Below are 27,003 nucleotides of genomic sequence, written 5' to 3'. Positions count from 1 at the left end.
AGGTCTTGGACCATTTGTGTTGGTTTAACCTGTTCTTCCGACTGCACCCTTCATTAATGGGTGTGAAACCACACCTCCTCCGAGAGTAGCCCCTCACTCACTGATTGCCTCCCATTAAATTCACACATAGAAACGCAGACACACACTTGCTCTCTCACACACACAGCCACTTGCACGCTCACACCATGCCCATACACCCCTCATCTTCTTAAGGTTGTTTGGGGGGAGATGCACGAATGAGTGCAGCAGCGTTCGCTCTGTCCTCTTCAACTCACCAGTGATCTCTCTGTGTGTTTGCTAGCCAGTCAGTGTGTCAGCGAGTCAGGCAAGAGAGGTCAAAGGTCAGAGGCTTGGATGTTTGGAATTGAATCCTGCATGCACCTTTTCTGACCTAGACACATGGAGAAGCTGAAGGTAAGGGAACTTTCTGTCTAAAGTGCCTCATGTCTTTTGTGTTTGGACTGGAGTGTGTGTGAGTTGGGGTGTAGGGTATTGCTGGGTGTAGGCTATTGCTGGGTGTAGGCTATTGGCGTTGCTGTCATATCTGACATTTGTGTTTTAAGCTTTCTCTCTTAATGATCGTTTGTGGTGTATTAAACTGTAATTGAAAGGTTGAAGGACTGCTGCACATAACTATGTGTAGTGCATTTTAGGGGTCTTTGTATATACTGTTCATTCATTCAAGTCAAGTAAATTATGTTTAACGTTCCAAGCATCCTCTTGCTTTGGTGTGATATCTTAGGTTTGTAACATTTAGCTCATCCAAAACTCTTAATAGACACCCTGTACTTCGGGTAATGTGGGATTCTATCTATTCATTGACATGTCTGAATACTGTTTCAAAACTCTTCATGTTCAGTGCAGCTATTTTTTGACAGATTCAGCAAAAAAAAATTTATCACTCAATTGTTTGGATCCACAGATACCATGCGGTGTTGGTAATGTGTGATTCTGAGCATTCACTGACTTTCCAAAAGCTCGATTGGAAATGCACCCATGTTTTATTCAACGTCATCCTGTGTTTTTGACGGGATTGGTGAAAAGGTGATGTAATGGGGGGGGATTTGATTGGAGATGCAAGAGCATGTGCTACAGCTGACTTGACGTACGTAACCCAATGCCCTTGTGGATGGGTTTGACTGACTGATGTGACCCAAGGATGACCCTTTCCTTCTGGGAGGCCGTTGAGAGCCCCGCCTATCCTTCAGTCCACATCACCAACTCCACCACCACCACCACAAAAACCCTCCCCAGCCCTATCTTTGGGTTCCGGCTCAGCCCAGAGTTTTTTGGTACCCTTCTTTTTTTTTTTTACTCCAACGATTCTCTATTGCACATAACTAATGAAGCGTGAAAAGGATGTTTTCAGGGGGGGGGCAAGCCAATGAGGTGGCCTGGAATGTGGCCTTGTGGGTAGGGTAGGGTAGAGAGGGGAGGGTAGTGGCAGTCAGTGATGGAATTGGGTTTGTCGGGGTGGGGGGTGGGGTTGGGGTGGTATGGGGAGGGTGGTGTTTTGAGGAGCCACTGCCTCACATCTTTGGCAGCATTACTTTCACCTCACAGGGGCCGCATAATAGACACTTTGAGGACATTGTCCATGGCCGCTCAGTCTCGTTTACTTCCTTGGTGATGCCATCACCCTCCACCCTCCTCCAGAGTGAGGTGCATCGTACAATCCCACCATTGCTGACCTATATGCATATCCTATATCTCCTCTCTTAGCACAAAAACATTTATATTATACACATATTATATTATTATTATTATATTATACAACTTGAGACATGAAATGGGACATAATGTGATGGCGATCTGTTTCGGCTCTGGAGGAAGCGCTCTAAGGAATGGCTTCTGCTAATTGTTGTTGTCGTGCCCTTCTGTGTGAAGAAGCATTCATTGTCATTGGAATTAGGTCTTCTACTCCTTTAGGTCATTTTTGTTTTCTCAGCACATGTTCACCTTTCCCCTTGGGAAGTTCGGTGCAGCAGTATAAGATTTTTTTTAGAGGTTTAGGGTCATGAGGAAGAATTTATCCCCAGGTCACACACCTGAAAGAAAATAGCAAAGGACGTTTGACACGCCAAATAAAAATAACTGCAGAATACGGAATATAGCTACCGAAGTTCGCCTGGGTCAGAAATTATGTGGAAGACGGCACTGTGCGAAAGGCTTGTGATCAGTTAAGTTGAGTATGAATATGCGACTTTGCCGTATTGTGCTGCTGTTGTAGTCTTTATCACTCTATATGTTGGGAGCATGGGGTGTAGTGTAGAGTAGTGTTTGACTTTGTAGGGTAAGGTGGAAGCCACCAGTAATATTCAATTCATTTTCTAGAGATGACCTGCTTTGAAAGTCGACTCCAAACAAAGTCGAGCGTGAAGTGGGGAGTAATGGGCCTGGGCTGGGTCCAGGTCTTATTTTGAGTTTTATATCCATGACTGATTTCAGAGGTTTGAGGTTTGATTTTTCTTGATGCCAGTGCTCATACCTGTTGAGGGTGGTTAGAGCCACCCAGGGTTCCTTGACCGTACTGTATCTACATATTTCAATCTCTGTAGAAAAGCCACACTGTTGAGTGTGATTCTTGTATTTCATTTTAGTTATTTATTTTGGTTGTTCAGTTTAGTTATAAAATGAAATACAAGAATCACACTCGTGCAGCTTTTCTACAAAAAAATGTATGAATCTGTTCGCTCGCACCTGTAAGACTTTGTAAAAAAAAACAGTTTAGAGTTGAGCGCACTTTTTGAAAAAAGTTTACGAAAACTGTAGACATTTACAAGCATGTATGATGTTAAACAGGCCCATCCTATGGACTTGTTGTGACAGTATTGCCATGATGTTCTGGACTGCATCTTTGGTTGTACTCAAATGCGATGTCTGATCATCACCCAAATAATTTGTAAATTATCTTGTGAAGACTGATCAGACTTTCATTTGCTATCACAGATTTTATTTCAAAGCCCAGCTGATTCACTTCATCAAAAATCACAAACACCTCCAGATAATTTTAATTGTGAAATTAACTGAAGTACACACTACAACTGATCATGATCTCCCTCTACAGGTGTGGACCTGTAAATGCAGGTGTTTTTACTCATAATGCTGTACAATTCGCAATTAATCTGCGATTGCAACATGTAGTGGAGTGCCTGAAGCAGCATGGTGCCAGTGCACTACATATTGAGTAGCCGTGCCGTGGCAGGTGATGGGTGTGAAATGCGACCTTGAGAGGTCACGACATTCCTAAGGTGAAAGGCCAGGGCCTTAGCGGTGGCTCAGTATCCACACCCCCAAGTGCCTGTAGCACATTTCCCAAATGCTTCAGACATGTCCTCAACCACTGCTCTGCTCTTGCCGCATTGCCGCCACCCTGTCTTGTCTTGTCCAACACTTTTGTCAAGCCCTCTCTCTCTCTCTCTCTCTCTCTCTCTCTCTCTCTCTCTCTCTCTCTCTCTCTCTCACTCTCTCTCTCTCTCTTTCTCTCTCTCTCTCTTTCTGTCTTTCTGTTGCCTGCTCCTCTTTTCCTTTGTTGTTTTTCAGGATCATAAATGTGAAATTGTACATGATGCAACGTGGCTACACTGCACCTGGATGGCTGCTCCTGTGTTGTTTGAGGAATGGTCAGGAATGTTGAGAACTGTAGAGAGGTTTGCCTCCTCAATAAGGGGGTGGCAGCAGCAGGAAGTGGAACTGAAACACGAGTCTAGTGCCATCAGTCTTGGCATAAAGGGTGCTGACTTGAAGCTTCTTTTCTGAATAGTGATGGGGGGAAGGGGGGGGGCATCAGTGGTGGCACTAGAGAAGGCATAACAGATTTGGGCAGTAGAATTTAGTGCAATTGCTACCTGCTAACTGGTTCTTTGTAAAGATGGTGATCTTTGGTGACATGATCAGTTTATTTTACAGGTAAAAGCACTCATCTTCTTTGCCGTTAAAATGCCTGTATGTTAATGGCCTGGGCATAACATGATTCATGCCAAAACTCATTAAATCATGGTATGTCCATTAATATTAAGGCATTGTAACTGCAAAGAGGATGAAACGCTTGGTATTCTACTACCTCCAAGAAGGTTTTGGGCAGTAGTTGTTATTCCACTGGTGTAGCAGAGGGTGGGCAAGCTGCATTTGCCCCTGGACTGGTCTGTGGAGTGCAGCTTTGCAACCTGGCCAAGTTTGAGGGTTTCATTCATGTTCTCGAATGAAACTTATTGTGCGTTTGCAACAGGTGGATGTTTGGCCAAGAGTATTTTTAACCACTATTTCAGTTGTTTCGTCAGATGGGATGGGATTGGTCTCTCCGATTTGTGAGACCAAAAGTCATTTCTGTATGTATATACCGGTAATATATGTTTGGTCTGTAAACATGGTTGCACATGTTGTAGCAGCTAACTTAGTTGGATAGCATGAGATACCACAATTTGCAGCATATTAGTGGGATATTTTAAAGGGATATTGCCTGACAATTTAGTGGGATGTCTACTCATTGATATACACATGTTTGTTACATTGACAAAACATTTAATAGCTGTACATGTCTATAATTGTGTGTTAGTACTGTATGGATAAGGCGAAAGAACATGGTGTATTGATATGGAAGGGCAAGCTGACTTTTTTATTTGAAAAAGCTGATGCTACACAAAATGCTACAATAACTTCAGCCATATCAACAAATTCATATCCGTTGATGTCTTAGAGATAGTGTGAGATTTAGTTTAAGATTTGTTGTGTATTGGTGTGTGGCATGCGTATAACAAAGTGTAATAGGCCTAGGTGCACAGAGGCAGAAGATTCAGCATATTCACACCAAGTGTCAGGTTTCCCCCCCTCTCTCTCTCTCTCACACACACACACACACACACACACACACACACACACACACACACACACACACACACACACACACACACACACACACACACACACACACACACACACACACACACACACACACACATTGTGCAGGAGGGTGTGCAGGAGGCAAGTTTCCTTCCATAAGTGTTCATTTTCTTTCGTTCACTATTTTATCATTTCATTTCCGTTCTCTGCCTTTTAGTCTCCTTAAATTACTTTTTAGTATTTTTGACTCTTATGCATATTTTCCCTTTCATTTGGTCTTCTCATTTCCTTTCACTTTCATTCATTTGTTCTCTCTCTGCGTATCTCTCTCTGCGTATCTCTCTTCATTCACCCCCTATGTATCTCTCTGTATCTTCCTCTCTATGCCTCTGTCTCTGTCTCTGTCTCTGTCTCTGTCTCTGTCTCTGTCTCTCTCTCTCTCTCTCTCTCTCTCTCTCTCTCTCTCTCTCTCTCTCTCTCTCTCTCTCTCTCTCTCTCTCTCTCTCTCTCTCTCTCTGTCTGTCTCTCTCCATGAAGTAAGATTCGTAATGACCACTGTGGTCAGGTAGAGTTGCTGCACCTGAATCATTGGTCATGGGCACATTCGCAGGCAGGCAGGCATGCACACACACACACACACACACACACACATGATTTTAAAATCTACCAGTCACTCGCCATTTTAATTGCTGTTATTATCATTGTCGTGAAGATTATTATTATCATTGTTATTAAAATTACCATTATTAAAACCATTATGATTATATATTTAGTTATTAGCATTTAGGGAGACAGGAAGAAAGCAAGCATAGTGGCTCTGACCCTGACACTAGGCCAAGTGAGTCTGATTCACTGTGTGAACTTAAGGAAGAAGAAATCCGCACTCACAAACTGCGTCTCATTATTTACGCACTGATGAAGGCTTGTTAGCCGAAACGCGTTTGCTTTTTGGACATGGTGGTAATATAAATAAATAATGAGACGCAGTTTGTGAGTGCGGATTTCTTCTTCCTTAAGTTGACGCTTTTTATCTCGCACCCAAAAGCTTTTCGGTTTTCCAAGAAGTTGAGCGCGTCCTCTGCCAATACTCACTGTGTGAACTGCCTGCTTCATTCAGGGAAATCATAAACTTTCAAGCTCAGAAACACACCAACATACGTACATACTATGTCTACATGCGCACACAACTTTGAATGACTGCTCTCTTTCTTGCTCTTTTACCATCCCCCCATTTCTACACTCACATACTCCCCTTCTCTCGCTCTCTTGCTCACACACACACACACACACTCAGTGCATGTACATGCACAGCTTAGTCAAGCTTCTGGCAGCTCAGAACTGGAGTTTTCAAGAAATGCAAGTGTACATGCGCTATAAGAAATCTAACTATTTAATGAGGTGCGTTGGCACGAGAATTTGTAGTTTACTGCGGTAAGCTACTTTGCAAGTGTGCCCTTCCTCTCTCTCTCGCTCTCAAGCTCTCCGTTTCTACTATGTACGTAATTCTACCCTTTCTATGATTAAAATGTCTTTTTTCATGGGTAATTTGGTAACTTCCAGAAGGGAGAGTGGGTGCAAAAGGGTAGTGGCAAACCTATAGTCCGACTGTTAGCCTGAAAAAGCAAGAATCTGGACTATGTAATGTTTTGAGTATACATGCAGGTGGTCATTTAGTGTTAACTGTGGCAATGTGTATTTCAAAGGACTAAACTGCATATAACCCTGGCTTGGGGGATTTCTCTCTACCTTTTGAATTCTTTGTGCAGGTCTATGAAAAAATTCTGGAAATGTGTCTTCCCAGACGAATGCAGAATCCCAATGGTCTTGAAGGCAAATTAGAATGTGATATGCCAGTGGATATGCCAATATATTATGTTTATATATTGCATTTTAGTTTTGATGAATATAAATCCAGTCAAAATGTTTCATTAGTAATTTCCAGAAGGGAGAGTGGGTGCACAAGGGGGAGTGGCAAGCCAATAGTCTGTTTAAGTACAGTTTGGTTCAATTTCAGCTCGACGAACATGTACAAGGTGTATACATGACTTTTGAAACTCCAACTAGAGTCGAACTAAGCCAATAATTCGAAATTGTCTAAATGCTTGTATGCCCACCGACTTATTCTCTGAAGGAATCATGCACACACTCACACATACACAGACAAAGAGCAAAGATGACCCCAAAAAGAAGTCCAGGTCAAGGATTTTGAAAGATTCTACCGGTAATTGTCAGTCAACATTTCACGATGTTGACAAATTGTCTTTTAAAAACTCTGGCAAACATTTCCCAAATGGCTATATTTGGGCTTGACCCATTTTTGGGGAGGTGAGTGAGTGACCCACTGGCCACTTGTCCTGAATGGTGACCCTCCCACCTGTGCCAATATTTGAACTCTCTCACCATGTGTGTGTCAAGCCCGGCAAATACATAAGGTATGTGCATAACGCACTGTCTACACACACACCTTTGAACTCGGCACATTCCTTGCCTGGGGGACGCACCCACACCCTGGGTCCTAAGACCCACACCCTGGGTCCTAAGACCCACACTCTGGGTCCTCCATTGGGACTCCCCATCACACCGTCTCAGTGCATCTCTATTCTACTCTACTGCACTCAACTCAACTCAACTCAACTCAACTCAACTTAAAGGGCAACTCCTGCCAATTTTAATATGCTGTTCTATTGCTCAAGCTACCCTTGACTTGTCAGTACCCGGTGACGCTGCAGTTTTTGGCCCAGCCCTTTCCAAGATATGAGCTATTCTAATTGGGGGCAACATTTGTTTACATTTTTTAAAAATGAGCATAGGCCTACCTCAAATATTTTCCCGGTAGGTATCGCTGTTTGCTAGTTGTCTGCTAATGTTGCATAACCTTTTTTTGATATTTTTGGGAATAAATAAAAATGTTTTTTTGAAATGTAAACAAAAGTTGCCCCCATTAGAATAGCTCATATCTCGGAAAGGGCTGAGCCTTAAAAATGCGGCGTCACCGGGTACTGACAAGTCAAGGGTAGCGTGAGCAATACAACAGCATGTTGAAATTGGCAGGAGTTGCCCTTTAAGTCAAGTCAATTCTCTCTCTCTCTCTCTCTCTCTCTCTCTCTCTCTCTCTCTCTCTCTCTCTCTCTCTCTCTCTCTCTCTCTCTCTCTCTCTCTGTCTTTTATACATATTCTCTCACTGTCACACACACACACACACGCACGCACACACACACACACACACACACACACACACACACACACACACACACACACACACACACACACACACACAGAGTCCTCTCTGCACCTGCGTGCTGTGCTGTGCTGTGCTGTACGGTGCAGATGAGCTGGCAGCATTGGAGCTCTGTGAGAGTCCAACACAGGGCCCTTCGAGACTGGCCAAAACTGTTCATGGAGAAAACATGGAAGAAATGGACTGTGTGTGTGTGCGTGTACGTGTGTGTGTGTGTGTGTGTGTGTGTGTGTGTGTGTGTGTGTGTGTGTGTGTGTGTGTGTGTGTGTGTGTGTGTGTGTGTGTGCGTGTGTGTGTGGTATGCGTGTGCGTGTGTCTGTCATGTGCAGTGGGCAGATGGTCTCAGTATGGCTCCCTCTCTTTATCACGTCTGTCTCTCTCTCCCTCTGCCACACTCTTTTTTTCTCTCTCTGTCTTTCTCTCTCCCCTCTATCCTCCTCTCCTCTCACTGTCTGACAGCGAGCACACCTGGGTTTTAAGAGCACGCAGCACATGGTGAAGAGAGGTGAAGAGGAGTGGTAATGGGGAGAAAGAGGACAGGAGGAGAGCATGAGGAGAGTTGGAGGAGAGGATGGAGAGATGAACAGGGAGGATGAGTGGAGTGGAAGGGAGGGATTGAGAAGGAAGGAAAGAGAAGTGAGGCAACTGGATGGGATGAGAGCAGAAGAGGGAAAATGGAAAGGGATGCTATGGTATGGAGGTCAGTGAAGGGAATGTAGCCAGGTGACGCCATCCTATGTACGGTACATACACACATAGTTTGGCGAAACCCTCCTAGCTCGGCTTGCTCACTGTTTAGCCAATCAGCAAGCAGTAGAGTGGTGACGCAGAACTCACCCACGAAGTCCGTTGCTGATTGGTTATAGTAACACTATTCCCACTTTTGTTTTGTTATTTGTATGCTTTTGCGACACTATATCGAAACAGTCATGCTAATAAAGCACAATGTGAGTTTTAATTTGAATTCGGACCTCTAATGAATTTAAATGGCAGAGTAAGATCAGACCATCTCCCACCCTCCATGGAGACGGATTCCTCTTATCTTTCGCCAGACTGTTTGACGGAGTCAACAGTCGGCTTTCACCCAGGCTGAAGGGAATGGCGTGGCTGGGGAAGGGGTGGTGGCGGCAGAAGGGGACCGTGGAGGCAAAGGAGGAAATCCCTGCACAGTTTTAAGGTGATGACACAGAAAGCAACACTTTGAGCGATTTTGCCGCCGGGCAACATCATGTTTGCCTACAAAATGACATAAGGGCCATTTTTTTTACTTTTGCATTTTATTATTGGAATTGACCGTTCAGACGTCCTGTCATCTATGTGTGAACATACCTTTTAGACCTGTAATATGAAATGCATTTTGCAATGCAATGTCCACTACAAAATTGCCAATTGCCCAAAATGTTCCGAAATGGATATACTTCATTTTGCAACGAAGCTCTTCAAACGTTATGATGGAATGAGTTAGAAAAGTTGTCCGCTGCTGATACAAGCCCTCTTGATGAAAGTGTTAAAGTGACAAACAGTCCAAAAAACATCTTACAGTGTTGTTGCCCAGATATATTGCTCAAAAAGTTGCCCTTTGTATCATCACCTTTACAGTGTTAATTCAACACCTCAAGGGTTGGACCAACACTAATATAGGTGTTTAAATATGACTCTCTAAGTGTTGAGTGTACATGTACTGTACATTGCAAAATGTGTTGCGTGGGCCCTAAGAGAATATCAGTTCCGTCCACACACAGCTACATCCATACACCCCAAAAAGTAGAATTGTAAGTGAGATACACCTCAAGATAACTCTTTCGGAAGCATAATTTGTCACTCTGTACAAAAGCAAACTGTAGTAAGGCTATTAATGTGTATGAGATATACACGTAGCATGAACATTGTACTGTTTTCAGTTGAGTATTTTCATTTTTTAGGCCTCGTAAGACACGTAAATATCAGTACACCTTTGACACACATCTTTTGATTGCTGTCATCTATGTGGCAATATGCCAATTAGTTGTCTATTTATGCATGTCACACTTACCACATAGTATAGTATTGTCTGCATTCGTATAGTGGTGATCGTGAGTTATCCTGAAAGAAATCATCAGGAGAGTGCAGCCTTCCCTCTGTGCTAGAAATGTCTGTGAAGTTTGACACAGTTGAGAGGTGGCAGATTTCAGTTGAAACAAATTGATTTAAATTATACCTTCCTCAGAAATATGCAATTTAAAGCTTATTTGGAGTGAATGCTCTTTCATCTTGGAAAGTTTTCTCAGTATGTATGCCTAAATACTCCTCGATATTTGTTTTCAACATTAAAATGTGAAATCTTGTAAACATGCTGGCGGTGCAGTAAACCCACGAGGCTGCAAAAGCAGCCTTCTCTCAGCTTCACCTCACACCTATTATATGAGGAATTTGTGTGTGTTTGTGTGTGTGTGTGTGTGTGTGTGTGTGTGTGTGTGTGTGTGTGTGTGTGTGTGTGTGTGTGTGTGTGTGTGTGTGTGTGTGTGTGTGTGTGTGTGTGTGTGTGTGTGTGTGCGCGCGTGTGTGTGTGTGTTCATTCTTATTAGAGTCCATATTAGTGCCTGTGTGTCTCCTTTTCCCCAAGGTGTTAAATGATCTGTTGAAGTTCTCTTCTTATCTGCATGGGCAAGTGGACCTGATCCATCTGAACATTGTCATTCTAATGAGAATTCACATTCTGACCCGACCACTCACATTCCCCTCCTCATTCTGATGTGGACATTCTAATTCATGTCACACATCCACATTCAGACTCATTTCTAAGCTCAGGCCACACATTACAGGCGACATTCAGAGCTGCAGTGGACGTATTGACATGGCAAAATTGTACTTTTTGTACAGTAGCGGTGAGCATTGCAATTGGTTTTTGGTTTTAAATCTGATGGCTTTCCACATTTACAATGAATGACGACTTACTGTACTTTTATTACAGTTTGTCATTATATTGCACTGATAGGAGTTTGTTCCAAAAGTAAGATTTCACTGGAGGAGGCCCTGCCGTGGCTCAAGCGGTAGGGCACTGCACTGCTACACTGGCGACCCGGGTTCGATTCCGGCCTGGGTCCTTTGCCGTCTCTCTCCCCACTCGCTTCTTGTCGATATCTTCACTGTCCTATCACACAATAAAGGCAAAAAGCCCCCAAAATATACAGTATATGAATAAAAAAAGTAAGATTTCACTGGAGGACATTGTGTTCCAAGGTCTAATACTCCAAAAAAGCCATAACTAAGCACTTCACTCTTTCCTTTTGTTCCTCTGTTCATTTGTCCTTGCCGCACTCATGACTTGCTTGCATATTGTCAGTCTTCTCATATGCTTCGCTTTATGAATTTAAGCGTTTATGAGATTATCATTGGCCACTATTCCTTTCATACTCCAGCACACTGTACAAAGTATCTTTGTAAGTGTTCCTTTTCCGCATTCGGGTCACTTAAAGACCATTCTGCCCGTAGATAATTGTGATATTGCCTTTTTATGAAAAGTAATGTAAAAAGTAAAATGAAGGGTAAATAGGAAAAAAAATAGTGTAACCACATTAGTTTTACTACTTCACACTACAGAACCAAAAAAGTCACACTAGACACACACATAAAGTACACACTAACAAGAAGTTCAAGAACACATGATTTTCATCTCTCGGAACGTATTGGTATATTGGGAACAGCGCAGAGGCCAGGAGACAGGAAGGTTTTGCCTTGGTGGTGAGGACGCAGACCCAAATAAGGCTTAGCCAGTGCTGCGCATCCGCTCGCTGCACATTGCACCCAGCGTGGTCCCTCAGCTGTGTGCTCCCAGGACCCAGGCCTCAGCAGGGGGACAGGCCAGGTCATGGTCACGACCCAGAGGGAGGATGAGCTCGGGGGACGGGGGCGGCGGCGGGCGCTAGCGAGGGCGACGGGAGGGGAGGGCAGCCTCTGCACGCTCAGAAGGCCCAGATGTGCAAGGCCACACTCCAGCAGCAACCCCTTGATTTGTCCCCTGCAATACACATGCACACACACAGACAGATAGACAGACACACCCACCCACACATGTACAGTCTGCTCAAACAAACAAGCATGTGAACATCAGTGCACACGTGCACCGCAGACAGACAAGTACAACTGTATACACATACGCCCACACACTGAAAGGCGCCTGCGCGCACACAGCAACACATGAAGAGCTCTTTTCCAAAATGAGATATATCCATTTTATGGAATGTTGGGAAATTGACATTTTTGTATTGGGCATTTCATTGAAATGCATTGCAAAATGCATTTTTATAGAGGTTTTAAAGTATGTTCTCAAAACGTTTGAATGGCAAGAATTCACACATATATGATAGGACCTCTTAACTGTCAATTCCAATATTAAAATGCAAAAAGTCAAAAATGGTGGATATAGCGTTTTGGAAAAGAGCTCTTCACATGCAGAGACACAGACACAGAGGAACACAATGCAGGCACATCCTCCCTCCGCATTACATTGTTTGTCTTTGTTTCCTGGTGTTTTGCTTCTTTCCCCTCTGGTGGTCTCAATGTGACGGTTGCTTAGGCCCTTTCTGCAGTGCCATGCATGACAAACTCAACTTTTGTTTTTGGACGCAGCTCTGCGCCTTGGCCAGAGATGAAAGGGGGATTAAGGGTAGAGTGCAGGACAAAAGTTAAGTTTCGTGTTTGTTTTTTTTCCTGCGCGTTTTACTTCTTGTTTCGGGTGCTTATGGCAGCACCCTGTTATAGGCGACGGCCCCAGGGAACTGTGCAGACTTGCAAGGCATTTTCTGTGTGCATACAGTATGTGTTTGTGTGTGTGTGTGTGGGGAGGGATACGAAAGGGAGAGAGACACACACACGGATTTTATATTTCTGCCTGTATAGACAGTGTGTGTGCCGATATATCCTTCTACACATACTGTTGGGTAACTCATGCAACTCATGCACCTACACAGGTCACTTCAGGCCATTCCCCAGTGCAATGTACCAGCCCACCAGGGCACCAGTGAGCCTTCAAGGCCCATGGCTAACCCATCTCTGCCCTGCCATGGCAGAGAAGTCGATGTACCTTCACACACACTGGCAGACTACATGAACACTTGCACACATGCATGCAATGCAATGGAAACAGGTGTGTGAGTCTGTCTGTGGCGGTCCAGCAACAAGCCCTCAGTTCTCCATGCTGTAGCCGTGCCTTCGCCCCGCACGGCTCTTTCGAAACAGCGAATCAGCATGCTCTCGTCTGGGTCATCTGCCGGGGCTGGCCCGAAAAGGTCAGAGTCGAGACCATCTGACACGAACAGATGGTCTGTTAAAAAACTTCAAATCAGGCCGACAGGACCAAATGTTTAGTTCTGTGCGTAACAACGGTGATTTCAGTTCACATCAAGTGCGCTCTAGCGCTTTAGCTCGTGCTAGGCCCCAGAGCGCTTGCATGAGATTCACGAGAGGCCTGTCTGCCTGAGTCCAATTGCCTGTGCGTTCTGAGGACACGCTAGTGGTAGTTACTGTTCTTTCTTTTTTTCCTCCAACATGTTTGGCATCTGCTGCTTTATTTCCAGGTCTAGCATATGCCTTAGGTACTACAGTATGTGTGGTGTAGCTGTCAACAAATTTTTTTGGAAAAGTCTTGTTTTGGAAATATTTCTTTCTGACATGTCATCAATCGACTAGTGAACTGTTATAAAAATGCAGAAATGCATACTTTTGCAAGAAAATGTTTTTTTTCTTGCAAAGAGACTCAACTATTACTTGCCATGTTCACAAGTGTTGGCGTCTGATGTCCCTCACCCAGTTGCAATGTTGTGTTTGTGTGCGTTTTCTTCCCTCGAGTCACGATCCAGTCGGTCAGAGGGGTCTGATTATTAGGGAGGGGATCTTAAGATCAGAGCTCTGCAGGTTCGAATCCCACCCTTACCTCTCCTTGCACTGCCGGCCAAGGCTGAAGTGCCCCTGAGCAAGGCACCTAACCCCCCATTGTTCCAGGGACTGTAACCAATACCCTGTTTCTAAGTAATTGTAAGTCTAAGTTATCGCTAACTGTAGTGTAATAATGTCTCTGTGCTTTGCACTGTTGTGTTGCAGAACGGAGCGGTTCCGGGTGAAGCGGTGAAGAAGGATGAGAACTCCCGGCGAGGCAACTGGGGGAACCAGATCGAGTTCGTGCTCACGAGCGTGGGCTACGCCGTGGGCCTGGGCAACGTCTGGAGGTTCCCCTATCTCTGCTACAGGAATGGAGGAGGTAAAGATTGTCGACCCCATGAAATCAGGGCCACTGACAGCTTTGGCCGGGCCTGGGACAAAGTCATCTGAAAGGCCCTCGCACCCACCCAATACATACAATGCAATGAGGACCCATTTCTTCCTCCTTCACAACCTCCCCACCTGGACCTGGGAAAACGGACCCCTTTGTCGGCATCCCTAGATGAAATAGAAACAAAAGATGGTGGGAAGAGAGTGTGGGGGTTGGGAGGTCGTCTGTGATGTCAGTTGTTATTGTCAGGAAGCAGCAGGTTTATTTTACAGACCAGAGAGTAGTAAAAGAACAGTGAGGACTGCTGCTGCCGGCACGGAACAGAGAGCATGGCCCGTGTGCTTCAGCGGTTTGGTATGCTTGTTCTTTCTGCAGGCCTGCCAGGGTTTGACGGGCAACAACAGTACAGTCAGCTGAAAACTCCAGACAAATAGCAGCACGTCATGTGCATAGCTACGTATGCTACGCCATTTCCCATATATGGTACTCCATTTTATGGCGGCGTCTCCTACAACACAGACCGCTGGGGATCTGGTGCGGCTCATGTAAGGGTGACAGATTTAGTGCCAAGGGTCTAACTGCCTTTCCTCACACCTTCAATCCCTATGAGTGGAGTGTGGGGCCCGATCTCACAGCCAGCAGCATGGAGAGGAGTGCTTAAGGGTCATTGACATGTTATAACAGACATGGTACAACCACAACTACTACAGTATTGCCACTCTTGTATGGCAGTAATTAGATAAATTAATTAGTAATTGTAAATGTATGGACAGTTCAATAAAGACGCTTTTGCACACCTCTGTAGTTGGGCAGGTGCGTAGGATGTGCTGGGTTGTCAGTCAAGTGAAAAGAAATCCCGCACACTGTCCATTCCACCAACAAACTTTAATACAACGTTTCGGTCATCCGACCTTCTTCAGGTAAAGTTACCTGAAGAAGGTCGGATGACCGAAACGTTGTATTAAAGTTTGTTGGTGGAATGGACAGTGTGCGGGATTTCTTTTCACTTAAATGTATGGACAAACAATTGAATATGTTTCACTGTTATGTTGTCCCTTCCATCCAACTCTTCCCCTTTGCAGTAACCGAAAACTCTTGTTCAGCTAGTTATAATGCCTTGTGCGTACCCATGTTTGATTTGCGTTGTTAGTTTTTTTAGTTTGTTGAGGTAGTGGTGCGCACATCCAAGACGCAGGTGCAGGACAAAAAGGTCAGATGACGATGAACATGAAGATGAATGTCCGCACACTTGCTCCCGGATATTCATCTTCATATTTAGTTAGTTAGTTAGTTAGTTACTTAGTTAGTTACTTAGTTAGTTAGTTTAGTTAGTTAGTTTGTCGCAAAGATTAGTTTTTAGTATTATGGGATAAAAGTATATAAGACAATACCTGTTATTGTACCTCTTGTGAAATGCTTTGTTTATTTTTACATAGTGAAAACAATTGTTTTGTTTCTTTCCTCAGGGGCTTTCATGCTTCCGTACTTCATCATGCTGGTGTTCTGTGGCATCCCCCTGTTCTTCCTGGAGCTCTCCTTTGGCCAGTTCGCCAGCTTGGGGTGCCTGGGGGTCTGGAAAGTCAGCCCCCTGTTCAAAGGTGAGGTCTGCCCCTCTCTACTTCTCTCATACTTACTCACACTGAAGACAGTTATAACCAAGCTTTTGATTCATTAATTTAATTAATTTATTAATGCATCTAAAAAAATGCAGTTACGTCATACTTTATAATGCCTTTATAAACAGAATTATCAACACTGTTAAATGTTATCACTCATAAATGTTGCATACCCCACAGATGCGTTCCCTAGTCCTAATGTGTTAAAGGTGCACTGTGTAATATTTGTAGTACCGGTAGTTTATTTGCAGCTTTCATTCTGCCGATACAGAAATGTTACCTTTTCCAAAAATACTTACTACCACCATCATATTCTAAGTATTAATTATGACTGGTAAAATTGTACTTTTCATACATGATCCATGAAAAGGGGTATCTTCTCCATGGTACAGCATTTTGAATTTCAAGAAATAGACATTTTTAGTTGCAAAACGTACTATGCTTTGGTCATGCAAATAGATATTTGTTTATTATTAAGTAAATATTCATGAAAACATTACATTTTGCGATTGGCAGCACAGTTTCAATGATCAGCATAGTAGTTGCAATACCTACAGTACTCTGGCCACCATCCTACACGCTGCACCTTCAAACTCATCCCCTCTCTCCTTCTGATACATTCCCATGACGACACACACACACACACACACACAGGTGTGGGTTACGGCATGATGGTGGTGTCCACCTACATCGGGATCTACTACAACGTGGTCATCTGCATCGCCATCTACTACTTCTTCATGTCCATGACCAACCTGCTGCCCTGGACCTACTGTACCAACGCCTGGAACACGCCGGACTGCGTCGGCGTCGTCACCTCCTCCGGCATCAACACAACGCTGGCCAACGTCAGCGCCGCCGTCACCGAGGTCGTCAACCGCACCAAGAGGACCAGCCCCAGCGAGGAGTACTGGAGGTGAGGAGGGCTGGGTGTACTTATTATGTACGGTAAAATAGGATGTTGCTGAAGTTTCTGTATGGAATAGCGGCCGACGAGGTGTCCCGATATCAAGGGAAATAATGGACGAGGCGGAGCGTTCTAAACAGCCCGACGGCGCAGATATCGGGACACCTCGTCTATGGGCACCACTTCCTAATCTAGTGAGATGCGCCTCTATCGGAGGCATAAGGATGCACGCAGAATGTTGGGGTGACTTGACAACCAAATGCGATAGAATTGACGACTGGGTTTTTGACTTGACAACCAGATGCGATAGAATTAGTAACGGGGTCTTGACTAGTCAACCAGATGCGATAGAACTAACGACACGGTCTTCACTAAACAACCAGATGTGATAGAACTAGTAACGGCACTTCGCCAGAAAGTTAGAAAAGAAGCAACTTGGACGCCCGCACGCTCGCATGACATCATAGGTGCTACCGGGGAATAAAGGACACCTGCTCAGCCAATCAGAAGACGTTCCGTCTGCTCACTGGGGGATAAGTGAAGAATATTGGAGATAAATTGGAGGTCCATATGTTTGTATGAACTTCTTTCATTAAAGAATACTGAAGCTCACTGGGCGATGAATTGATCACAAAGATCCTGGATGCTGATAGATGTCTGAAAAGTGTTTTAGAAAGTCAGATGTACGATATGCTGATGGTTTGGTTATGCCCAATGAGGTGTAAATAAAGCTGTGAGATATGTCACGCCATGTTGCTTTCAAACTGTGAGTAAATCAGTATGGAATGATCATGTATCTGGGCCATACTGTCCAGCCCTATCTACAAGTGCTAACTGAACAGGGGGCATATTTATTATCTGTGTGATGTTGACTATCGGTGGGCATGAACTGTTTGCACATCAATGGGAAATGGATGTTAATTAAACAGAGGTCTGATAGCGCGTGCTTGTCTTGGCCTCGATCCCTTGGCACCGGACCAGCATGGTCAGCGCAGGTCACCCGAAACGGCTTCAATTAGGGGGAAATATTGCCAGAGACAACTGTACTTTGGCAAGCGCATCCTCCTCATATTTGCCAGCCCTCTATGTCAACAGTGGACGCCGGCCAAGTAGCTCATGATGTTTATCCAAAGGTCTGTTGTGTTGACGGCTCAAATATAGCACTGACATGTCAAAGAATTCATCGCTTCATTATTTACAATGTGAAAGACCCCCCCGGGCCTTTCAGACACCTTCCGAACAAGAGCCTTTCTTGAAGACCAGGGCGGTCATCAGATGTGCCAAACTGGTGGTTTTAACATAAATCATAAATGGCCTTTGAGGGTTTTTTTTGTAATATACTGCTCTGCTGATTTGGTGTACATTGGGACGTAGTGGCCTTTTTGATAAGCGTGGCAGCTTGAACTACGCTCGTGATGAACGCTGTTTATTCACACAGCACTCGTGCCAGCCTGACTTTACAAGCAGTTTTTCTCCTCACCCTTGCGGCTGTCTTATCACTTTGTGAAGAATGGCTGCACTGTGTGACCTCCCCCATTAGCCAAGGGAATCCATTGTGTGGAGAGTTGTTTTTGTGATGAGCTGTGTTGTTTTCCTTTCTTTATGGGCCGCAGATGTGTCGCACGAATGACTGCACACATCAATACATCCATTCAGGGGAGGAAAGCTGGAATTGCCCGGTTGTGTCTCGTAGATTGTTGTGTGTTTCTGGTGCACTCTATGGAGTCGGAGTTGCAGGCTGTTTTACTTCAGGCTGTTAGACTTGTTAACCTATCATGACTGTTTTTGTAATAACCACTACTGTATTACCGCAGCAATACACCAGCGGCGATCTGAGCGAGGCGAGCGACGGAAGTAATTGGCTTTGTATTGAGTCGCGCGACAAAAGCGATTCTGGATACTAGAGCGATTCGCACGCCGAGCGCGACAGTTTGAAGTTGAAATCTTTTCAACTTTCTATGACGCGGTTCGGCGACAAGCCGCGACAGCCAATGACTGTATAGAGGTCAGTGACCACAGCCAATGGGAATGCTTGAATGCTTTGCCTTCTGCCTGTACGGACATACTCTAGTCTCCTCAATCGCTCGAATCGCTTGCTGCTGCCCTCTGTCGCTTGAATCGCATCGCGCCTGGTCTATTCGCGCGGTTAGATAACCACTTCTATTCTCTTCTCTTCTCTTCTCTTCTCTTCTCTTCTCTTCTCTTCTCTTCTCTTCTCTTCTCTTCTCTTCTATTCTCTTCTCTTCTCTTCTCTTCTCTTCTCTTCTCTTCTCTTCTCTTCTCTTCTCTTCTCTTCTCTTCCCCCTCTTATCTTATCTTCTCTTCTCTTCTCTTCTCTTCTCTTCTCTTCTCTTCTCTTCTCTTCTCTTCTCTTCTCTTCTCTTCTCTTCTCTTCCTCTATCTTATCTTGTGTCTTGTGCAGAAATTACGTCCTTGACATCTCCGACGGCATTGGCAACTTTGGTGAGGTGCGCCTGCCCATCCTGGGCTGCCTGGCTTTGTCCTGGCTGGTAGTCTTCCTCTGTCTGATCAGGGGAGTCAAGTCATCAGGAAAGGTGTGTAATGGGGAAAGTCCTCCGGAATCGCTTTTGGCGCTAATTTCAATACCCAATTCTCCCACACACACACGCGCACACACACACACACACACACACACACACACACACACACACACACACACACACACACACACACACACACACACACACACAGTCACCCCAAAACAACACACAGTACACCCCCGCCCTTCCCCGTGGTGTTCTTTCTTTCTCTCTTCTTTCTTTCTTTCTTTCTTTCTTTCTCTCTGTCTCTCTCTCTCTCTCTCTCTCTCTCTCTCTCTCTCTCTCTCTCTCTCTCTCTCTCTCTCTCTCTCTCTCTCTCTCTCTCTGTCTCACGGATACACACACACACACACACACACACACACACACACACACACACACACACACACACACACACACACACACACACACACACACACACACAATCACCCCAAAACACACACACAGTCCACCCCCGCCCTCCCCCGTGGTGTTGCACCTGGCTGCTGCAGTGCACTGGCTGCCAGAGTTCTCCATATTTACTTGTGTTGGATAGTAACGAGCCAGCGCAGCGCAGCGGGCAGCAGGGGCTGTTTATGTGCTGACTGTCTGTCCTGGGCGCGGTGTTTTGCAGGTGGTGTATTTCACGGCGACCTTCCCCTACGTGGTGCTGACCATCCTGTTCATCCGGGGGATCACTCTGGAGGGGGCCGTCAGTGGCATCAAGTACTACCTGACCCCCCAGTGGCAGAAAGTATTGGACGCAAAGGTGCACTTTTTCCCCTTTTTTTTAACCATGAATTGCCTAATAAATGTTTCTCTCTTTTCTCTTTGTTTTTTTTTTTGCACTATCACTTCTGCCTCTCTGCCCCATCTCTCTGTCTTTCTCCCCCCCCCTCTCTCAAACATTGATTTTAAGCCAATTTCATTTCCTTGTCTTTCTTTCACTTTTTCTATTGTGTCCGTAGTGCATCACTTCTTTCAATGTGATCTAATCCATGTACTTTGAATCCTTTGGATATTAGTAGTCATAGTCATAATTCCCTATCAAAATGTGTAAGTGAAACTGAATAGAGTCTCTACTGCTGTCGTTGGTCAGGTGTGGGGAGATGCCGCCTCTCAGATCTTCTACTCTCTGGGCTGTGCTTGGGGAGGACTCATCACCATGGCATCTTACAACAAGTTCCACAACAACTGCTACAGGTACAGTGGCCCCCCTCTGTCTCTCTGTCTTTGTCTCTGTACTTGTATGTCAATGTAGATGTCTGTCAATGTCTACCTCTTTCTCCCAATGCATCAAAAATTGGCCTTTTCAGTCCACGAACAACTCTTTAGATGCACTTTTTTTTAACTTGCCCTAGTAACACAGAGGACATGTTACATGTAGAACGATGTTGCACAACATTGTTTGCCTCAGGGCTTGCAGTCTTATGTCACATGATGTAGCTGTGTAGTATCATACAGAGTACAAGAACATCATGCAGTGGCAAAAAGAAAATGAAATGAAATGAAAAGAAAAGAAAAGAAAAGGGAGCACTAAAAAGAGTTTGCGCACTGCAGTGCCCCCGTTGCCAGTCTCAAAGTCTTCCAGGTCAAAGCCTTGGGTGCCGTGTTTGCTGGCAAAGCAGACTGGCCTCTGGTTGCTGTGTGTGTGTATGGTCGTGCTCTCGCTGTTGCCTCTGCAGCTCCAGTACAGCGCTCCTTGCCTGACCACCCATACTGTCTTATGTCCATGTATAAGTACTGTCTATGTCTATACTGTCTATGTCCTTACCTAGATTAGTCTATGTCTGCATGGGAAAGCAAGACATGTAATTTCAAATTCTTTGTATGACCAGTGCATGTAAAGAAATTGACAATAAAACCTACTTGACTTGACTTGACTGTGTGCTAGTGCAAGCTGCTGCTGTTTGCCACAGCTCCACCTGCTGGTGGTTCTTTGTCCTTACATGTTCATGCATTTGCATAAGCTCCTAAACTGGTTGACCTGCTTATTAAATAAAAATAAAAACCCATTCTTCTTATTTCATGTCCGCCTGAAGCAGTGCATTATTTAGGGCCCTATGTCTGAATCGGGCTGATGTTTTAGCATAGCACACCGTATCAGCTATGATTCAGACCACAGTTTTAGCACAGCTGTTTGTGTGAGGCTCAGAGAAAGACGTCTGATATGCCTGTCTGTCTGTGTTAGGATATGTAAATGCTCTCTCTCTCTCTCTCTCTCTCTCTCTCTCTCTCTCTCTCTCACACACTCTCTCTCTCTCTCTCTCTCTCACACACACACACACACACACACACACACTCTCTCTATCTCTCTCTCTCTCTCTCTCTCTCTCTCTCTCTCTCTCTCTCTCTCTCTCTCTCTCTCTCTCTCTCTCTCTCTCTCTCTCTGTGTCCTCATATGTGTTTCAGATTCATATCATAACAAGCAGTGTTTTTTAAGTGCATGTGTGTCTTTGTCCCTATGTGTATGTCCATGCTCACACTTACACATATCCCCCTTCCTGTGCGCCCACAACAGGGACAGCATCATCATCAGCATCACCAACTGCGCCACCAGCGTGTACGCCGGCTTCGTCATCTTCTCCATCCTGGGCTTCATGGCGCACCACCTGGGCGTGGGGGTGTCTGAGGTGGCCGACCAGGGCCCCGGCCTGGCCTTCGTGGCCTACCCCGAGGCCCTCACTCTGCTGCCGATCTCCCCTCTCTGGTCCATCCTCTTCTTCTTCATGCTCATCCTACTGGGACTAGGAACTCAGGTGAGGAGTTTCAGAGAGTAGTACGCATGATCATTTCTTCCAGAATGCACGCACATCAGTAGCACAGGTGCTGGACCAAATAGAAGATAACTGAAAGGAAAAGAAAAAGGTTCGCAATACTGTTTGATGCTCCCAAGCAAAGTGTAATGGCACTGTGTTTCGGCCTCCCAGTCCTTCATCAAAGTGGAACCACTGAGAGTCCTAAACTCCGTGCCATTAAACGTTTGGAAGCATCAAACAGTGTTGCGGACCTTTATCTTTTTCTTTCAGTGGTAATTTCTTTCAACACCATGCTTACTGTATATGGAGACAGAAAGGGCTCCCCATTGACAAGCAGTTAGTTCTTTGTAAATGACATGTCCTCTGGATGTTGGTGTTAATGGGTTCTAATAAAGGAGGATATGATTTATATCATTAAATAACTTCATGTAATGTGTGTGTAATTTAAATTAATTTTGTTAGAGGTTTAACGTCATTTATGTGAATATGAACGGCTTCATAACCAATGTTGGAGAACCTGGCTATGGAAATTACAGTCATTACCGCACGTTCCAAATCACCTGGCTAAGACAGGTGGTGTCATAAATTAACTCCTGTGGTCTTCTGGCTAAAACACTTCCCCTAATTAGGAATCGGATGATTAAGCAAATTAGCAAATGGCTTGAATAAATAAAGTTCTCCGGCTACAGCTAAATCCAAAGCTGCTCATTAACATCCTTATCTTTGCCCTTAAAAGACGTTGGATGCATGCTACGCTACATCCATTAAACCCAATGCGATGACAGCATAACACGGCAGTGTCCCGTGTTAATGTTAATGAATTCTACGATAAACGCTCGTTGGATTGACCCATTTTAGCCTGATGACTCGTACATGCTGTTTGACCTTTGGTCCCTGGAGACACATATACGCATATGCATCCAGACTCTTGAGATTTTAGCTTTTTTAATAACGATGGGGTATGTTACAGCTGAATGAACACATTCTAATGCAAGATGAGGGTCTTAGGGTTTAAATGCAACTTATTTCATGTTTTATGTGCATCAGAGGCTAAGATATTTAGGTTTTTATAGGATGAGGGCAACTTTCCCAAAAAGGGCTTAGGCATTCAGCAGGCATTTTTTGCAGGTGCTTTAGGCATCAATGGATTAAAGACTGTGTCTTTGGCTTATCTGGGGCTATCCATAGTTCTGCCTGCTGGAGACCCTGGTCACTGCCATTGTGGACGAGATCGGCACCGACTGGATCATGAGGAACAAGACTGTGGTCACCCTCGGAGTAGCGGTTGTTGGCTTCCTGCTGGGCGTGCCTCTGACAACACGGGTAAGGGGCAAGAACTGCAGTCATGTGGACATACACAAACACACACATACAGTACATACATTTGCTCATTCAGACACAGACTCCCATCATACTAACACACGTGCGCGCATGCAAACACACACACACACACACACACACACACACACACACACACACACACACACACACACCAACCCACACTTACACATACCGTACACGTCCATACTAACGAATGCACACACACAGACACATGTACACACTTCATGTCTCAGTGTGCATACTCGCCTCATGCATCCACTGATGTGCGCATCTCATTTTGTTTCTGTGGTGCAGGCAGGGATTTACTGGCTTTTGCTCATGGATAACTATGCTGCTAGCTTCTCTCTGGTCATCATCTCCTGCATCATGTGCATCTGTATCATGTATGTCTATGGTAAGTCATCCGTGTCATTTATCGGTCTCATATATCTGTGGTTAGTCTTCCTGTCTTTGTTTGCACACGTCTACATTAATGTCAATGGACTTGTCACGCTGCATTTGCCTGTGCATTCTTAAAGCAACACTGGGTGGTTTTACTGTATGGGCTGCTCTTTCCAAACTCCATGCTGCTTGGATCGGTTATGCAGTGGGTGAAAGGTGGATAAAACTCAGCATGGCTTTGAACCATGATTGAAATGATTTTGGAAGCATTACTAAAAGGTTCGAAAACTGCTCAGTGTTGCTTTAAAGGCTCACTATCTGTGCTGTTTGTTTACTTGCAATGGGGGCTCACCTCACAAACTATCTCCGAGAGGTGTTTTATCTAAAGGCTCAATCACACTGTCCATCACGTATGCACAGGACACAAGAACTACTTCAGGGATGTAGAGATGATGCTGGGCTTCCCTCCTCCAATCTTCTTCAGGGTCTGCTGGAGATTCGTGTCTCCTATCATCATCTCTGTAAGTATAAACACACAGTCACCACGCTGGCAGCCAGGGCTTGACACTGGCACCTGCCAACCGGCCAAATGCTGGTAAAACTTGGCTGTGGCTAGCAATACTTTCAGAGTCACTAGCCAATATGGCTGGCAGTTTGGTATGATATATGCATCCCTGTATTGTTTTGTTTTCCCCTTGTGTATCAATTGTTTGTATTTAAGTTCAAGAAAAATCTCAGTAACCCAGTGTCTATTTGCTTGATATACAGTATTTCCATGTAGAAATCTATATACACATCTTGCTTTAGCACCATGAGGTTAGATGTACACCATCATGATAAAGGGAAAAAATATAATATATATACAGTAATCTGTGGCTAGTGGAATACCTGAATGGCTAGTGACTCTGTAAAATCACTAGCCACAGTGGCCGGTGGGTGAAAAAGTTAATGTCAAGCCCTGCTGGCAGCAGAATATTCAGCCATTGAGTACACTAACTGCAAAGTGTTCTGTGAAAGTCCTTGATATATTTTTGACATTACAGCAGGAGTCCTGGAGGAGTCTATAAGATCATGTGACTTTTGCAAGGAGACCTGAATGACAAACCTTTTTTTCATTTCAAGATTTTGCACTCCTGAGTCAGCAGTTTTCACTCGCAGTATGATTTTCTCACATCCTGTATTGTTTTTTGTTGGTTTTTTTTTTTAACAGTTCATCCTGATCTTCACGGTGATTCAGTACAAGCCCATCACCTATGGAGATTATGTGTACCCTCAGTGGTCCCTGGCCATCGGCTTCCTCATGGCGATGTCCTCTGTTGTGTGCATACCCATCTATGCTCTCTACAAGATCTCCATGTCTGAAGGAACCACCTTCTGGGAGGTATGGAATAATATACCCCATACCCTATCTGCATGGAACAATTTCCTATTCTATATGGAATATGTCCTTAAAGGGGTATGCCACTATTTTGGGGCTGAATACAGTTAAAATCGTTGGCTGGGGTTTATAAAGGTGGTAAAGTGTCTTATTTTTAAGACACTTTACCACCTTTATAAACTCCAGCCAACGATTTTAACTGTATTAAGCCCCAAAATAGTGGCATACCCCTTTAACTACATGGAACAATTTCCTATTCTATATGGAATATACCCTAATCAGTATGGAACATTTTCATTCTAAATTGAACGTATTCTCAGAGATTCTAAGAGTATTATCCAGTCTCTCTGGTATCCTAAGCTATATGGAACATTTCCCATTCTACAGTATATGGAATATATCATAACATAATCTACTGTATATTGCTTTAGTCTTCACTGAATTGTTAATCAATTTCTTTGTTTCTTTCATTCCCTCTGTCTTTCTTTCTTTCTCTCTCTCTATCGCTCTCTCTGTCTCTGTCTCCGTCTCTCTCTCTCTCTCTCTCTCTCTCTCTCTCTCGCTCTCTCTCAGCGGTTCAAGAACGCTCTGAAGCCCGACCCCACCTGGGGCCCTGCCCTGCAGGAGCACCGCATAGGTCGCTACGCTGCTGCGGGCATAGACGGCGTGGAGGTCTGCCCCCTCAAGGAGGACCTGAAGGAGAAAGAGAAGGAGAAAGAGGAGGAGAAGGAGACGGAAAAGGAGAAGGAGAAGGAGAAGAAGGAGGATATCAACGTCACCATCCAGGGCAGCAACGGCTCCACCACCACGCACAACCCCACACCCAGCGCATAGGGTCCTCACTTGTACTGGCTCATCAGGCACTGTTGCTCCCTCCTACGCGACGCCACATCAACACATCAGGGCTCCCCGAGCCCCCTGCAGCAAAACCTTTACATGTTGTAAGGGCTGTCTTATCTTTAACTTCTCCAAACGATACGAATTTGGTTGCCATTCAAAACGTTTCTCTCCTTTTCTTTGTTTTCGTTTCCCATTTTGATTTGCATAATTGAATGCAGATTTTTTGTATAAAATAGAAAATGAAAAAGACACCGAATGCATTTGTGAGCATATGCAAAATGAAGAAAAGATGTGTTGCATACCTACTGTATGTATATTCTGTAGCATGAGTTGGATCTTTTTTTTTTATGATGATGTTCCGTAGTCTACAGTATTGACAGTTATAGCAGTAGTACAAATAGCAGCAGTAGCAGCAGCGGCAACAGGTTGTGGAAATGACAGCTTGTACCTTCAGTACAAATGGCGCTGGTCGGTTGAAAGGTGGATAGTACCAAATGTTCTTTGTGTGTCAACACGAGAGACACTGCCCATTCATCAGAAGAGGGATACCGGCTCAAGTGTTTTCGCCTAGTTGTTGGCTGACGATGAGGATGAGTTGTTTTATGATCCCCTGCTTCGGTAGCATTCTGAACAACCAGGTACACAAAGTCCAGTCAGTATTATTGCCATGAGATCCCAGGTTTTATGACTTTAGCCAGTGACTTTAGCTGACCTTTTGAGAAAAAAAACACCAACAACAACAACAAAAGCACAAAGTATTTGCCACAATGGTCAGTCATACAGAAGATATTTGGCCTCTGTTTTGCTGACTTAAGCACAACGCTCCTAATCACCCATTCTCAGGGTTCTGTTTATTAATGAAATCCATTTTAGAAGGCTTTGTTGGCTTACCTGCGGCTCCTGCATAGTCAAAGCAG

At 44.5% G+C, this 27,003-nt stretch overlaps 1 protein-coding gene across 1 annotated transcript in view; it reads left to right on the top strand.

The window, feature by feature from the left end:
* slc6a9 (solute carrier family 6 member 9) overlaps positions 1-26,095 on the top strand; it is a 66,539-nt gene extending 40,444 nt beyond the window's left edge. The window contains exons 3-14 of the mRNA XM_063220449.1: positions 14,156-14,312; positions 15,791-15,922; positions 16,595-16,856; positions 19,270-19,402; positions 20,022-20,156; positions 20,487-20,590; positions 21,909-22,146; positions 23,335-23,469; positions 23,782-23,881; positions 24,289-24,389; positions 25,079-25,249; positions 25,820-26,095. Coding sequence (XP_063076519.1) covers positions 14,156-14,312; positions 15,791-15,922; positions 16,595-16,856; positions 19,270-19,402; positions 20,022-20,156; positions 20,487-20,590; positions 21,909-22,146; positions 23,335-23,469; positions 23,782-23,881; positions 24,289-24,389; positions 25,079-25,249; positions 25,820-26,080 — 1,929 coding nt within the window. The 3' untranslated portion in view covers positions 26,081-26,095. The remainder of the gene's footprint in view (positions 1-14,155; positions 14,313-15,790; positions 15,923-16,594; positions 16,857-19,269; positions 19,403-20,021; positions 20,157-20,486; positions 20,591-21,908; positions 22,147-23,334; positions 23,470-23,781; positions 23,882-24,288; positions 24,390-25,078; positions 25,250-25,819) is intronic.
* The last annotated feature ends 908 nt before the right edge of the window (positions 26,096-27,003 follow it).

This window comes from Engraulis encrasicolus, chromosome 16 (assembly GCF_034702125.1).
Source record: "Engraulis encrasicolus isolate BLACKSEA-1 chromosome 16, IST_EnEncr_1.0, whole genome shotgun sequence".
In the NCBI taxonomy this organism is placed as follows: Eukaryota; Metazoa; Chordata; class Actinopteri; order Clupeiformes; family Engraulidae; genus Engraulis; species Engraulis encrasicolus.
Note: the sequence above shows the minus strand (reverse complement) of the source record. Positions and strands in the feature narration are given on the sequence as shown.